Here is a 17566-nt window from a genome sequence, read left to right as displayed (position 1 = left end):
AGCGCATCACATTTTTGGTGACGCGATTTGGGGTTCCGCGACATGTTCACGCGTTTTAATTTGGGCATGTATGTTCGGCTTCGGGGGGTACGATACTCCCCAACCCCACGGTCGGTTTGTCAAACAGCTCATTTGAAATTCATAACCGACAGACAACATGTGCTCCGGGCGCCGCGGAGATGGCGCGATTTTTACGACCGCATCTTACGATCACGCCGCGACGTTTGAAATATTGGCTTCCAAAACCAGCCTGCCATTCGAAACCGGCACAATCGATGAACCTGCGCACGGCGCGGAAGTGGGAGACCGAGGGAGACAAGGTTTGAAGAGTGTTTCGGCTCGTGTTTTTTGTTGTTGTTGGCTCGGAAGTCTCAAAGATGAACTTACGGAGGCACCGAAAAAGGGTAAAGCCACAGAAGAAGAATGCCGAAACTGGCAAGGGTGAAGGTAAACAGGTAAGAAGGTAAATACTCATATTGACAATTGACGCTTCCGGGCGTCCATGCGTGGATGATGATGGCGATGCTATGCATGGTTGGGGGTGGTTGGAAGTGTAAACTAAACTGAAAAGCAGATCATCGGCCGAGCGGAAGCGGTGCGCGGCATAAAGAAGCGCCTACAAAATTAATTTGTTTGACTCTCACAAAACCTCTTCCGAAACTCGTTGTCTCTTTTTCTTTCTCTCTCTCTTTCTCTATCATATGCACATACACGTTTCCGAAAAGCCTAAAAAAGATGCGGGAGAAAAAGATATGCAGTTTAATGTTTCGCATTGGGATTCAGTGGAGCCTGTCAAAGCATCTTCGCAGCAGTGCCAAAAACTCCTTTTTTAATCAGTTCTGTCATCTTTGCAAGCTCGAAAGTGCAATTGCAAAGCAAACCACACAATAATCAAAAGTGTCTGTGTGCGAGTGTGTTTGTGAGTCATAAAAAAGTTATATCTCATCTCGTCAACATTCGCATCCGCAGCCCAGGTAAGTGAAACCGTTTGACCAAAGCCGGGACCATTGAACCAAAGCTGATCAAAAACTAATCACGTTCGACTTGAGTCCTCACTTCATTTCCGTTTTCTTCTCCCACTGAGCCGACCGCTCGCCCAATAAACTTCTCCTGCAGACCTTCGGATCGGTTCGCGCTTCTTTAAGACAGCTGCAAACGTTACACATGCGCTTGTTTTTCAACAAGAAGAGGAGAAAGAAGCAGAAGAAAACATTCGAAGAGCAAACTGATAGAGGGCCAAAGTGTTCAAAGCCACCGCCGACGACGTCGCGTGTACTCTCCATGTTACAAAACACACACACACACACGCCTGTGCGCGTTGATGCTGCATGTGCGTGTGTTTGTTTGAATTTGCATCTGAATTACGCAATTTGTGAGCTACTTGTTGTTTGTTTGCCGGCAAAGAACCGAGCAACACTCATGACACATACACCCGTACACGCAAGGGGAAGGATGGGGCAGGCACTTGGCGGCAGCCCGCGACAAACCACACGGAGGCTGACGTGTGATCAAAATGTATTTCCCAGCGGTGGGAAAGTTTGTGTGCTGTGTGTGTGTTGGGTTGGTTCGGGAGGGTGGGTGTATTCGGGGAGGGGGGAGGTCATCTTTTCGTCACATTTCGGCACATATCGGAGTAGGAGCGGAAGGGGTCGTCGGAACCGGCAGCAACAGGCAGAGCAGCGGAAGCGTTGCTCTAAGCGGAAGCAATTACACACACATACGCAAACACACACACACACACACACACACACACACACACACACACACACACACACACACACACACACACACACACAATAACAAAGCTTTATACGTATTTCGGTAGCTTTCGGCAGACTTTCGACACAGGGCATGTGCGCCCCAGAAAGCTTTGGTACCTATATGGCTGCCTGTGAGCGTAATGGAAAGGTTATTACACTTGCCATTCATTGCTGTTTAATGTTTCGTACGGGAGTTTGAGGTACGTATGATCGAGTGGCTACCGGTAATCGCAAAACAGCTCGTTGTTTGCACCAAACATTGCCGTTGAGCCTACACGCACTACACCCCTCCCCGCACAGTACGCGTTTTGTGCAGAAACGATAAATTCTTGAGCCTATTTTTAAACAATCAGCTCTGCAATGCAATGCAGTGAGTTATGGCAGCATAAATCGTACACACAACTTTTACATCTCAATCAATGGGGGCAACAACACATGTGTGTGTATGTGGGTAACTAAACAGAGGAAAAAGACATCAAACAACCGAATAAGGTCATGCACTGGTCGTTGCGGCGGCGGATTGGGTGTAAAAAACACGCCGTTTCGGCGGAAGTGTCGGGGCGCATCACACAAGGGCCCGGCGGAAAGGGCGTATTGACGTTTTGCTCAACAAACAAATGCCGATCTCTAGGCATAGGCACACACATACACACACATTCCTGCTGGTCGGTTCGAATGCAATGCAATGAAACCTTACGCTTCGCTCTGGGTGTCCTGGTGGTCCATGGCGATGGAAGCAAAAAAAATCGGGAAACTGTTTCTAAAAAAATACTGTCCGCTACATCACAAAAAAACACACACACCCAGACACACATTAGCGAGACATTCCGTGTTGCACCTGTTTAAAAAATCAGCGACAATGATTCACGTGAGGTCCGCTGGCGAGCAACCGAGCCGAGGTATAACACATCGAGGTCTCAAGAAATGTTTGTGTGTGTTTACTAATTGAATTATGGCGCTTCTCTCAGGGGATTTGCATTTGCAAACCGCGCTGCACTTTACGCTAATTATCGACCGCGGTGACGGTTTCCGGCGTGCGAGAAAGGAAGCATTTTCCACGGCGGCGGCGGCGTTCCAAGCAAATACACATAGATGGCGCAAAAGGGGGTCGGATCGCAGGGAACGTGTTCGTCACCGGCAATCACTTACTTTGGGTTGGTACGCAGCACTTAGCACCTTCAGATTTCTTCTTGGGGTTTTTTTTTTGCACCACGACACCTAATCCAACGCTAAGCCCTTTTCGCATGCTGCGCGATGTCACGCTTGTTGTTTGTTCTTGCGCACCGCTGCGGTGAGAGGTGGCGTCCCATCACAGTCTGCGTCTGCGAATAGTGCGTTGCAGAGCCACCGAATAGCAAATGTCACGCAGTTCAGATAGAGCCCACCAGGGCTCGGACATGCTGCACTCCGGTCAGTTTTGCTGATAAATAATGCATTTAATGCGCAAAACCAAACAAAACAAATGTTAATGAGCAACAAACAGGACAAATAGAAAAGATTCGCGGCGTACAATTCCTTCCTTTGGCGCATAAACCAAGCGCACCAAATGGATGTTCCAGTGTCGCGGGCGCGGGCGCCTGTCATACACAGGAATTGTTGCGATGGAATTGTTCGTATACTGCACGTGCAAGCAATCTTCCCGAAAGTCCCGAAATAAGACAACTTTTTTGTTTGAAGCGCAGCAAGGCGCAAACCGATCAAGTGGTTTTCCATTACCCATATGTGTGTGTGTATGTGTCCTAGTGATAGCAGCATCTCCATGAACCCTGGGTTATGGGCCTAGGCTGATTGTAGGCACGCCTCGACCTAATAAATATAGCATTTAAATATCCTAATTTATCGCGTCTCTCTATGGTTTTTCTTTCCAATACTTTCACGGCCAGGCCTGGATAAGTAGTGGAGTTAGATTAATGGAGTGGAGTGTGGTGATAGATTAATGGTCTTTGTTGTTGTTTTTTTGTTGTTGTCATTCTTCCTTTGTACACGCTTTACATTTTAACAGAAAAGTAAACAACTCTTTCTTTCTATCTCCTTCCTTCTCATAGGGCGTCTTGAACGCTATGCCGAGAATGTCCCAGCAATAATGAAATTCTACCACGTGACTCGAGAAAACGGGAACATCCAACATCAAAAGTCCAAATACCGGGTCACAAGTGGGTTCGAAAGGGCACGCGAGGTAAACGGCCAAATAATCGATCCCAACCATCACCAGTGTCTGCATAGCGCGGCGTTGCGGTGCGTTCTGCTACGTCATCCCGTGACCTCTGCATCTCGTGCGATCTATGTGGCCTATCTATGAGCTACGCTTGCGGCGATAGCGTTTGCTTTGGAGTGGGAAGGAGTATTCAGGTCGCGAATTCTCCGTGCGGCAGCCGATAACACGTGGGTGATGTCGGCGGGGATATTGTCCACGTTGTCCCGCCATCGAACGCTAGCTGGTGACCGCCGCTATTAGCTACAATCAGACCCAAAAGCCGACTCATCTTCTCGCCGCCATCGAAAACTGCAGAGGGAATGGAAGCACATGGTTAGGAGTGTGTTTGATCATGGAGGATGATTTATTTTGCAGAATGCGCACCACTAACAGTGCCGGAGCGGGAGCGTTCGTGTCCTAGCCTGTTTTATCATTGCGCACTCTTACGTGCTCAACAATAGGGAGCATATTCCGATAAAATGATGCGTCAAAAACGTTGCATCATCATCGTTGATGATGTATGTGTGTAATGCGAAGTTTACTTCGGATTCTAACAAGCCTCGAAAGATTCCAAATCAAGAAGGATTGTAAAGATTTTATTGCAAAGAAATGCACGTGCACCAGACGGCGATAGATTATTCTGGGAAGAGGCTGGGGAAGGCGAATGGCGCTCCAGGAAACTCGATATTACAAAAACACGCCGCACAGTTTCATCCTGCTTCATCCTAGTAATCTGTCATGATTTTCAAGCGCCACTTTGTGCCTTCAGCAATTGCGCCAAAAGCGGGGAACCCGATCGGCCCTGGAGTTTCAATTGCTTCCCTGGCGGAAGAGGCATTGCTTTTCATTTTGTAAATGTGTATGCAAGTCATTCAACCGTGCAGATTGGCGTGCTGATACTGTTAGCTACCCGAAAGGAAAACCGGCCTGGTTTTAGTATTTCGATAGGCGCACGCACGGCTATGAAGCATACCGAGGCAGTATGTATGTGTGTGGTCGTCTTACCGCGTGTAGCAATAATTCGTTTTCCACTACTTTTATCCCTTCCTGATGCTATGAAAAACTTCCCATAGCAAAGGACAGCGGTGTGCGCACTTTTGGGCACGATTTTAACCGCACAGACTCACGTGCGCGGATCGTTTGAAGGGGTGGCGAACGCAACGCAACACTCAGGCCGGAACGGCCAAATTCCGGCGATCCATCGTTGCGCTCCGAGCACTCTTCACGTAAGCTTCACGTCCCTCCGCTCCTATTGGGAGGGTGAGGGGAGGAGGGTTGGGGAGGGCGCTTCAAACGGGTGAAAATAAAGGGCCATGCCGCGGGCCACTAAGCCCACGAAACCACTTGCAAATGTCGATGATCCTCTCGAGCCCGTTGTGACGAAGGTGAAGTGAGACTGCTGGGTGGAGGTCACAAACGGCGCAACAGAAGGCATAGAGAGAAAGAGAGAGAGAGAAAGAAAGAGATAGAGAGAGAAAGAGAGAGAGATAGAGAGAGAGAGAGATTCAGAGAGAGGGGGTAGGTCGAGAGCGATTGCACGTAAAAAATAAGAGAAATACTATAAGACCGACCCCGGCCGATTGACCGATTGGGCGAAAAAATGTTGATCTAATTAAATTCTTGTCTTTCTCTCTGTTTGTTAATCTACCTCCCTCGCCTGTCTCTTTATTCTTCTTTATTTATGTTCCTTCCGTCAACACCCCCCCCCCTCCTTAGGGGTTAACCCTTTGCTATGGTTTTCATTTGCGCCCACCCACAACGGGCCGAGCATCATCATCGTTGGAGGAGAATCTTAAGAGTGCGAGTGATTTTTTTCTCCCTTTCGCTCCCCGTTCCCATCGCATTCTGCTTAATCTCCCCGCTCCCTCCTTCTTACCTTCCTATTTCCCCCTGCGTGTCGGCGTTTCGGATCGATTGGACCGGCGAGATAAAATGAAATCAAATGAAATGAAATCAACTCAAGCGCGCGCGCGCGCTCGGCTCTACTCGCTGTCCAATCGCCCTGTCCGTCCGGTCGCAGTTGCAAAGGGATTTAGCAAACGGCTAACACCAACACCACCAACAACAACAAGGTACACCCTTGGTACACCCTGGTTTCCTTGCAGGGCATTTGAGGTCGCGGAATGAGAGGACGGATATGGCTGATCCCGCGGTCCGATCTACGTCGAGACCGCTCGCACGTTTGAGAAATGTGCAGTCTAATCGTTATTTACATGCTTTTCCTCTTGATATCGCTGAAGTGTGGACGCGTGAGTGAGTACGCCGCTGTCTCACATTTATGCCGCTAAACTGCCGCCAAACAAGCGTTCATCCACCCTCTCTTCCTGTTTCTTTCCCCACTCTCTGTTTTTGCCAACTCAATTTTGCGATGGGTTACAAAAATTTTGGGGATAGTGTGTTACGAAAATGTACATGTTGGCATGTATTGAAAATAATATGTAAGAGACCCACGAGATAGACCTGTATTTGGGACCGAAAACAAGTCTCATGTAAGACAAGCTAGATGTAAGTCAATAAATTCGTATGTCCAGTATTAAAAAATGTCACTTTCAATGCCATAAAAAATTTGACTGAATCAAAACCTATATCTGCGTCACGTACTCAATTGTGATGATTAGAGGTAATACTCAAATAATTGGTATGACCAATACATGCCGGGTGACATTTTAGCAACCAACGCTTGATCAGTCACTTTGTCATCACTTTTTTTACAGTTTTGCAAAATGTCACTGACATAGTCATAACAAATTCCGACTGAAACAAAATAATGTTAGCGTCACGAGTTCTACTGTGATGATCGGAGGTAATCATCAACTCAAATAGTTGTTGAGACCATCACATGCTTGGTGAATTTGTGCAACCAACTCTAGGTCAATCAATTGGTCGCGACATTTTCTGTTGGTGATCATCACGATAGTCTTTGGGACCATTAAAATGGTACGCATATCTCCCATGAAATGACTCATCAACAAAATGAGCATGCTTTCTCGCTCTGTTTGACCCGACAGACCATCAAACCAGACAAAGCGAGAAATAATGCTCATTTTGTTACCTGGGACCACACGCCAAGTATAACCCAAGAATGTCGTGATTATCACCGACAGAAAATGTCGTTACCAAGTGAGTGATCAAGAGTTTGGTGCTAAAAAAAATCACCAAGTATGTTTTTGGTAAACCAACTGTTTAAGTCTCACCTCTGATCATTACAGTTCTGTACGTGAGCTGATTTGAGCTTCGTTTCAGTCATGACTGTTGGTGACTGAAACAGTGGCATTTGACAGCACTGTTTGTAGCCAGAAAAAGTGATTATGCTTGTGACGGCGTTAAGCTCACCTTGTAAGTCAGAGTATCGCGATTGATTCAAGCATTCGCATGTCGTGTTCACTTTCATTGATAATCAGCAATGAACAACAAGCTACCACGGATATGTTTATTGTTTTCGGTTGTGATTATCACGTGATTTCTATGACATTTTGCAGCACTGCGTATATCCAATAAATGTCAATACATAGTTATATAACCGAAGTTGAAGAGTCGAAATCGAAGGCATCGTGTACATGAACTGAAGCAATTTTGAATAAAGTATTATCACAAAAGTAGGTAACAATTATTCTACTAAAGTTTGGGTAATTGGAGAATCTAAATGTGTATGTAACGGGTATCAGTGAGAGATTTAAAAAAAATCATGAATATCTGCTAAATAAAAACTTTTGACTGTCAAAATCAGAATTGTTCTTTCTAATAATCGTCGTAACCCGAGTGGGTCGTATCTCGAGGGTTTCCTGTAAATCAAAGCGACACACACAAACGATTCTGTATACGCATTGGGAAGCGTTAGACTCCAATTGCTAGATTTTACACTTCTTCTACACCGTTCTGCTTCACTTCAGTACGATTGGGAACGAATCCCAAACCGTACGATCCGGGAAAAAATCAATCAACATATTAGGAATAATACTAACCCAGCCTTTGCGCAACAGAAAAAAACACAATTAGCGTAAAGATCAACAGGGAAATCCCTATGACAAGTGCTGCCCTAAAGGAAGAACAAGAGTAAGAGAAAAAAAACCTTTCATCAGTACCACACGCGTTATATACCGTAAGTATAATTTTCAGTGAATAGTTGGAACAAAAAAGCGGAATGAGAGAGGCGGTTTAATAGCTTCCAACTGTTTGCCATACCGAACCGGGTGTCCTATTTCGATCCCATCCCGAAACAATTCCACTCGAAATCCTCCGTCATGAAATAAAGGACTCTGGTTGGTTGTTTTCCTCTTCCTCTTTCGGCATTTTTGTGTGTGCAGCACAGAGCAATTCTCTGGTTTCGTATTTCTTTCGATTGCGGTGCACCGATTTTCTGTGCTTTCGTTTTGCTAGAAGTGCATTTAATTGCACCGCGTTGGTCTCTTTTCTCGATTGGCTGGCTGGCAATTGATCGTTTTCCCAATTATTGAAGATGACGAACTGATGGCTGCCGCCGGGTGTTTGTTTTTTTTTTTTAAGTCGATTTTCTCACGAACCTTGCAGCAGGACACCGACACACGAGCACGAATACCGCCTCGATGAGTTCTAAATTCTACCGTTTTGTTTCGCTTTTTTTTCAGATTTTATTACAGTGCCGGGAGAAAGTGAAGCCTGTATGAGAAATGCCTCGGACAAGCACATAACAAAAAGCTAATCCCCCTGAAGTCCCCCTCTAGCAAGGGGTACCATAAATGGGGATATTGGGCGGGGAGGGAGAAGAATTTAAAATTTAAATACATCGTTCCCTGGGTACGCCGCCGTTACCGCCGCCGGGACGTTTAGCGCAAAGGTGCTAAACACACTGTTTGCTGGATCGTTTGATCTTTCTCGCGCGTCTGTGTGTGTGTGTAAATAGACAGAGATTGCGAACAAAGCGTCAAGCGTCTTTATCGAGGTGACTCGCTTCCCAGGAACTTCTAAGAAAGAAGGGCAAACATACAAAAAAACACACACTATGTAACGGTGTAACTCATCCCGCAACAAATCCATAGTAATATTTTAGCTGTTGTTTGGCCTTTTTTTTAATTGTAACTTTCAGCGCATAATTTTGGCGCATAACACTGGGCCTGTCTGGTGGTACAGTCGTCAACTCGTGCGACTTAACAACATGCCCGTCATGGGTTCAAGTTAGTCCTATACGTAGGACTGACTATCCTGCTAAGGTGACAATAAGTCACCGAAAGCCAAGCTCATTTCACTAGTGGGTACAGGCAGGCCTTGACCGACAACGGTTGTTGTGCCAAAGAAGAAGAAGAACACTTGATGCGCATCAGCCGAAATACAATCGCCACGTGCTATGCAAAACGCAACAATATGGGCGCGCAAAACTACCTTTCCCAACACGGTACTAAGCGGGAAAATACACACACAATCAAACCCGTGTTCGGTTACCATTGATCATTGCAAACAGGTGCTTTTGGGTGTGTCTATGGCGACCGATAATGGCGCTTCTAGGCGTCGCGTGCCATCGTTTTTTTGCCGTCGTTCATTGTGTGTTATCGGACCGTATCAGTGCTCTAGCTACGTTTTTTTATGGACGAGCGATGCGCGTACGTGCGTACTTTTGGGACCCATAACCAATCACCGCTTTCGATGGAGGATCTGCATGTGTGCTTTTTGCGCATTTGAGAAGGTCGTTCAATGCCATTAAGCCGGATAACAGCCGCTGCAATGCATCTCACATAATGGGGTCGAAAAAAGGTAAACAGTGTTCGGGAATTTTACGGGAGCTTTCAATAGACGCAGGCACACACGCTAATAGAATCAGACGCAGGAGGGCGTTAATAGCTGGTTCTATAAAAATTCCACCACTGCCTAAACGTTGCAGCAAGTTCCAAACGCTTAAACAGGATGCCGGTGGCTGACGGCGTAACACGCGGACCCACGCGGGCACAGAAGAACCGAAACCGTGGCCTGATAGGCGACCGCAAAGTAAACGGGGTGATAGATGAAAGAAGATGAGAGAAAGAGAGAGTCCAAGAACAGCAGAAGGGGCGAAAAGGCGGTAGAATCAATTTACAGACTGACACCAATTGATGCGTAAAATTTGAATACCTAACATTTTATGACCCGCTCGCCCCTGTCCCAGACTATCCGCGTTTTGATGTGTCTTGATATCTCCCACAATATGTTGGGTTAGGGTAGGTAGATTCATAATTTTTCGAAGGGGGTTCCTTTTTTTGTTGTTGTTGCTGCTGAACGTGTATGTTTCAGTGAGGGATACTTTAGGTCCAATGCTGCGTTTAAAAAACGTTCACTCGCCTTCTCCGCTCTCCGTAGCCGCTGCAGACTGCTGTACGACCGTTATCGTTAAGTTTGCCCTGAAAAAGGGGCGCTCCGCTTCCACCTAGTCCACTTATGGCTCTCGTTTGTTTGATTTATGCTTTACGACAGCAGCATCGCATCGAACAATCGTTTTAACACTTCCGTTCCCTTACACCCCCTTTCGCATCTCTTGTCATCTTTCTCGCCCTCTTTGGAGAGAGCTTCACGGGTGTACCTTTTTTGCGGCCTTTAAATGTTTCGATCTCTCGCTTATTCCTTCTTTATGATTGGAAAGGATTAAAAAAAAACCTCTGAAGAAGGCTAACCGCAGCTTCCCTGTAGTGTTCGCACACAGTACAGGACAAGCTCATGATCTTGCGGCACAAAAGGGACCAAAGCAAAACAAATAAACAATCGCTTTGGCCCCCAAGAAGTAGACGTAGTAGGCAAAACGAGAAGGGATGGGGGAGCGAGGTATCAGTGGCAAATAGAAAGCTTTCGCGAGAGCAAAAAAAGGAATGAAGGAACTGCTAGGCGTGCATTAGCACACGTTTATGGTTTATTAGCACACACAGCATGCGGTAAGCGGGAGTGCATGCAGACTAGTGATGGGTAAAGTTGGCAAAAATCCGGAGTCGACTCCGATCCGACTACGATAAATTCGGAATCGACTCCGGAAGGTAGGTCCGCGCTGCAATATCCGGAGTCGTTCGGAGTCGTTCGGAGTCGTCCGGAGTCGTACGGAGTCGCCCGGAGTCGCCCGGAGTCGGAGTCATCCGGAGTCGTCCGGAGTCGTTCGGAGTCGTACGGAGTCGCCCAGAGTCGTCCGGAGTCGTGCGGAGTCGTCCAGAGTCGCCCGGAGTCACCCGGAGTCGTCCGGAGTCGTTCGGAGTCGTTCGGAGTCGTTCGGAGTCGTCGGAGTCGTTCGGAGTCGGAGTCATTCGGAGTCGTTCGGAGTCGTTCGGAGTCGTTCGGAGTCGTTCGGAGTCGTCGACTTCGGACGACTCCGGCCGACTCCGGACGACTCCGAACGACTCCGACTCCAGGCGGATCTAATGGTTCCATTTTGCCGGAGTCGGAATCGAACTAACAATAGTCGGAGTCGGATCGGAGCCGTGGGTGCGCTCCATACAGCACATCACTAATGCAGACGTTCATACGAAAACCAGAATCATCCACAGGCTTATTTGAGATGGCGATTGAGTTTTCAATTTGAACCTTAATCCTGCTTCATGCGAATGCGCAATCTATGATAAGCAATCGTTTGAATTGTTTACACCTACTTTAACTATAATATTTTCGTGTCTAATAATAACTCGTGTCGAGAGTGATATGAATTGCGCATTTTATTTTTGAGCGAAAACGAAACGGTTTTGACACCGATGGCAAATAAGCATATAACGAAAGAATCTACCGGAAAATCTGGAAGCTCAAAAACTATCATCGGTTTCAGACCGACCACCCTGACAGAGCTTGATGCTTAGTGCAAGCGAAATGCCCTTGGCAGCACTCTGGTAGCCATCGAACGAGACAAACCAACACCACTCTATTCGATAGGTGCTCTGTCATTTGTTCGATGACTAATAGACCTGTCATGATGCTCTGCACAACACCTATATTTTCAACTGGAAAAAGATGTATTTTGTCTTAGTTTTAAAGAATATCCAGCTACACGGGGATGATTCAACAAATAATTTTCTAGTGATTTACATTAAAAATTATAAACAAAAATCATTCAAGTTTAGTTATGACAAATGTAATCAATCGTCCATACAGTGCATAAACATGTATAATGTACACAAGATTTACACTTGCATATTTGTCAATTTAATTAATTGTGAATAATTCAATTAGTTAGAAATCATAATTTATCGAAATAATACACATTTAGCAATAAATTTTATGGAGCAAAAAAAAAGAATTGTAAATGGTCTAAATTTAGTTTTACCTACTCTAGCTTTGAACGTTTAAGCGTTTGACATCTGATTTGTATTTGAAGTCATTTATTGGTAAAATAATACCTACTTTTATGTCGAAAACCGTATGTTTACCTTGCGGTGAGAATGATCCAAGCTGTAATAATAATGCAATGGAGCGACATTTGCAGCTCAACAGCAATAATAATCATGTCAGCACATGATTCCTTACAATTACAAATAACAATGTACAATTACAATTACAAATCCCTATCTCGCTAAAAGACTTAATTATAAGTCTGAACTAAAAAACAACTCGCGGAACTTGCCTATATAATTATCGAAAATGCTGTAACTGTTAGCACCGATAATACGTCACCAGTACGCGTCAAGTATCTTGGCGCCTATCTCAATCAGATGGTACCAATCGTCTGCTTGGACTGGTAAGGAATATGAAGCGCCAACTTCGCGATCCTTTGTGCACTACGACGCTCCACTGTAAACGTATCCGATCGCTGTTGGAGTACGCTTGCTTTGTGTGAAGTACGAATCATCTGCTCGAAAATTTGCAGAGTTCAAATAACGGACGACAACCCGCCTTGAGCTTCGTGATCGGAATCGACTTCCTCAACACGCTGACTGAGTTGAACATGCCATGTTGGTATTCAACAAATGGCTCTTATGGAAGTTTAAAAAGAAAAATAATTAAACAAATTAGATCCAAAATCTTTGAACAAAATTTTCAAAATATATTACCTCAATATATGCGAGATGCAGAAAATTTACAAGGAAAGCTAAGCGGTTCGTAATACTAACAAGGTACTAACAGGGCCTAATGCTAAAAAAACTCGAAGTTTGCGTACTGTATGCTTGTTTTGGCGGCATTTTAACTTGTGTAATTTATTTAAAATTTATCGTATATATTTTAAAACTGTCCACATTATCGTTCACGATCCTCCTGAGATTTTGAAATAGGAAATGTTATATTTCTGGGATCAACAGATTACACAGGCAATTATACGGAAAGTACTGCTTTTCAAACATGCCCATCGTGGGTTCAAGCCATATATGAACCGTCTCCCGCCGTTGGAATAGATTTTTTTTTAATGGAAATTTAAACAAAATTTGGTGTCTGTAACATGATGATCACATATCACTAATATTAGACTTAAGAACATTCACACGGATTACTGTCCATTGAAGGAGAAATAAACAATTAAACAATCAACAACTACAAAAAAGCGTAAGTTTAGTTGAATTTATGGGACTCAGAAGCATATTTCAACTATTGTATACTTTACATAGACAATGTATATTTCTATACGTACAGTCTGCATTGTAAAACTAACGCATTGTATCTCGCATAAACCCTTACAAAACAACAACAACTATATTTACAGTAGAACTCCTCATAACGAGTATCCCTTTTCGCATAATGAGCAAATCGCAATGCTATACAAATACCTCCCTTAACGAGTAAAATCTCGCATAACGAGCAATATTACTTGTGTGCGTGATTCAATTTTTGCTGTCGATGTAAAATCAAGTGAATAATTGTAAATATTGAGCATTTCTTAAATTTTGATTAACGCTCAGAAAAATGAGAGTTTTCATATTAAGAATTATTTATTATAAAACTATTGCTAGGCGTAGAAGTGTCAAATATTTATGCCAAAGACAAGTGTGTAGTATATGTATACAAATGTTTGTGATGATGATACTCAGATTTAAACAACGCATGATCTATCAATTGCTTGTATTATGAAGACTTTTCAGTTTTTCAGCTGCATATATGCTCTTTCATCTAGTACATTTTAGGTCCTTGAAGTAGTTAATTCTCTTTTCATGCAAATTACATGGAAAAGATTCTTCCGCATAACGAGAAAGTCACTGGAACTAATTTAATTCATTATGTGAGGTCACTGTGTTATTTACACAGTTCAAGTAAATCTGTTCAAGTTTATAAAAATTTTAGTTGGAATTTTCTTACACAGTTCCGATACTTTACAACCTTTTGGGTCAAATTTAATATTCTAAGCTACACTAAGCTCAACGTAGTCCTTCATTATTCGGAGATTTGCGGCTTGACGCCTGACAATGACAATACAAATCAGCAAAACATTGTAATTTCAAGAAAAATATTATTTTAATAAATTAATTAAAATTTGGAAACTTTGAGGGAGTAGAAATCACAACTAATCCAATAAATATGGAACATTTAGATCTACTAAGAAATTTTATCATCAATGAAAAAGTATTAAAGGCAAAAAAGAACACACCACACACACAGCCTTGAACTTTTACATCACGGAAGAGCTTAAAACATGAATTTTCCTACTGATTTTGTGCTACGATTTTATTATAGTGTCAATTTACAAAGTGTTAATTTTATAAGCTTTACTACATGATTTTAGCCTTATTTGATAAGCAAACGTGTGAAATTTTCAACGGGGTTTCCTACCGAAACTAGACCCTTTCTTATTAAAATCGTGGGTTTATTGCTATTCATATTCAAACGGCAGTTGCGTACAGCCTTATGTCCGTTTTGTACAAACGAATATACAGGGCAACATCGCTTTTCAACATTTTTGTTTTAAGTGATACATTTTAAAACATTGTTTCAAACATTTTCTCAAAAAAAAAAAAATTATGCACGTCGGCACAAACGTTTCTTCACATTTTTCTCTGGATGACATAATAAAGGGAAACACCTAAGTTTTAGCGTTTGGCTTGTGGTGTTGTGTGGAGTGTTGTCATAATTTCAGCCACTAACGGTCAAACTTCATAAAAAAGTTAACTTGTTTCGCGAAAAGCTCCAATGTAAGAGTTCACGAGCAAACGGAATTGAGAACGCCAATTCAGGAGATTGGTTTGCATTTTTGCATCACAAAAAATGGGCTTGCACCGAATTATCACGAAATGAAACAAAAGAGCGACTGATAAAAACGCAGCGTCAAACGAAGCCTAATTTTGGAATTGAAATTTAATTCAGGTTCAAAGAAAACAGAAGCAATCTCCAATCTGATGGTAAACAAAAATCCTATTTTAAATCGCTTATTATCTACAGCAGCGGTCTCCAAACTACGGCCCGCGGGCCGCATGCGGCCCTCAAGAGCTTATAATGCGGCCCACGATGACTTTGCCAGAGTTAATATAAATATTTCATTATTATGAATTTTTAAAATTAAAATGTATTTTTTACTTTTCTCAGACAAAAATCAAGCTATAGTAACACGAAACTGTACAAATATCGTTAGTATTTTATTATAAAAACGAGATTTAAACGTTCACTCATCAGTTAAAGGTAGCGTCAAATGGCCCTCAACATAATTATTTTTGAAGCAATGCGGCCCGCGAGCTGAAAAGTTTGGAGGCCCCTGATCTACAGCATTCGCAGAAATTAATAAATGACGCAAACGAATCTGCCCTTTTGGAGGGCACATTCTATTCTTAAACTCTAAAACTCTAAAAGTTTACTCTTGATGCTGAAACGTGTGAAAAGCTTTACTTGCCTGATCGGTGCGACTGGTGGCGTCCACTTGTATTCGGTGAACACCTTCTTGACTGCCTGCGTCATCTTTTCCTGGTCCTGCGGGGCCAGCTTGTTGTCGTCCTGTTCCGAATCGCCCAGCTCGGCAGCGCACGCGGCATCATTGCTTTCCTCGCCCGGCTCGTCCCCCGTCACGGTGCGCTCTTGCTCTTCCCCTTCCATTCCCTCCTCCTCCTCCTCGCCTTCATATTCGTCGTCCTCGTCCTCCGGGAGTTCCCGGTGGAATAATCGTGGCTGCGGCTGCTGTTGGCGCCGAGCTGCCGACCCCGCGACGGTCAGCGGTGGCGAACGCGAGTCCTGATTACCGTAGCTTGAACCGGTTTCGCTCGAGCCTGGGCGGTCAGCCAGTTCGGCCGACAGCTCACCACCGTCGGCGGCTTCCAGCTTGATCTGGGCATCCGCACCCTTGTCGCTACCGTTCAGCAGCTCTAGCCCGTTCGTACCGGGCGGTTTGTAGAACTCGTAGTTGTTGTTGTTAGTGGTGTTTGAGGTGGTTGAGGTAGTGGTTCCTTCCGGTGCGGGATGCGGTGGCGACTGTAGGAAGCTCACGTTCCGGAGCCGGAAGAGTGGTATCGAGACGGGGAGCGTACTGGGCATGAGCCGGATCGTCGGTGCGTCCACCAGCAGATGGTGCTGCTGGTCGGGCCCACCACCACTAGGCTGATGGGTAGACATATTGTTGAGCTGCATCGCGGTTTGATAGTAGCTCTGCTGGTTTTTGTGTTTGTTTGTTTGTGTATGTTTTTCTTTTCCTTTTCTGGAAGCCCCACCACACCGAGAAACGGGGGTTTACGCAGCGTTTTCTTTCACACGCGTTGATTTACTGCACGAGATTTTTTTTTTCTTTAAAGCGCTAAGAGCAAACTAAATACACCACCTGATGCCGGACAAATCGATCATCCGCTAAACATGCTCACACACATGCCTGGGCGAAAACGAAAAACCCACAACCGTCACTAAAGTGGAACCGTTTGCACAAAACTGAAACAAATTCAAATGAGAACTCAAGCGAACACGCGCGCGCACCTAGTGCCGTTTATCGATCATGCAGTCTTTCACTGCCTGCGTTTACTGGCAGCCTGATCGGTCGGGCGAGCGTGTGTACCGCTTTAATAAAGCCGATCACAACTCGAACGGTCTCTTTTCCGCCCGAGCCGCACTGTATGGTTGTTTCGGTTGTTTCGCTGCATCCACTTTCCCGCTCTGTCGCACGTAGTATCAAGGGCGCTACGCTCGCAGCACACAGTCCATCTCGCTTCTCTTGCATCCCGTTCGTGCCAGCGAAACGACCGGCGGTTTGTGCAAACGCTGCTTTGGGTGCGCTGGTGCGTAATGCCACCGGTACCGTTAACTACACTAGCTTTTTGTAAAAAGCACCATGATTGGATGAATCTCCTGCAGCGATTTATTACGGTTTTATGTTTTGTGCATTGTCGAAAAGATCTTAGTACATGCGGAAGCCATTGTCACATATTTCCTTTTTATATTTTTCAGCTGTGAAGCAAACGTTTTCCCACCGCAGATTAAACGTTTTTAAGTTTTTCGAAACACTTCTAGGCATAAAAGCTTCTTCGATGTTTCAAAAAAGCTTCCCCAGCTCTTGATGCAGGATGGAGCGAGCACAACAGCGGTACGAACTCTGACACATTCACGAAGCGCAAAGGGAAATAAATCGTTCAGGGCAAGGCACTTTACATCATTCAAACAATGCTGGCGTCAGTTGTGCCATGCTTAGATGGCGAGAGCGAGAAGCGAAAAGAAAAGGAAAGAAGTAAGAGCACTGCCCTGGATAGCGCATGCTGAAGCACTAATAATATTCTGGCCCTGTCTATCTGCCTTGATCTTGGGTAAGGTAAGA

At 44.5% G+C, this 17566-nt stretch overlaps 1 protein-coding gene across 2 annotated transcripts in view; it reads right to left on the bottom strand.

Annotated features, from left to right (window-relative positions):
• LOC3289790 (uncharacterized) overlaps window positions 1-16793 on the bottom strand; it is a 39630-nt gene extending 22837 nt beyond the window's left edge. Inside the window, exon 1 of one of the 2 annotated variants that reach the window (XM_061653051.1) lies at window positions 15671-16793. In XM_061653051.1, coding sequence (XP_061509035.1) covers window positions 15671-16398 — 728 coding nt within the window. In that variant the 5' untranslated portion in view covers window positions 16399-16793. The remainder of the gene's footprint in view (window positions 1-15670) is intronic. The other variant, XM_061653056.1, reaches the window with a different exon arrangement.
• Between the last annotated feature and the right edge of the window lie 773 nt (window positions 16794-17566).

Source organism: Anopheles gambiae, chromosome X (genome assembly GCF_943734735.2).
Source record: "Anopheles gambiae chromosome X, idAnoGambNW_F1_1, whole genome shotgun sequence".
Taxonomy (NCBI): Eukaryota; Metazoa; Arthropoda; class Insecta; order Diptera; family Culicidae; genus Anopheles; species Anopheles gambiae.
Note: the sequence above shows the minus strand (reverse complement) of the source record. Positions and strands in the feature narration are given on the sequence as shown.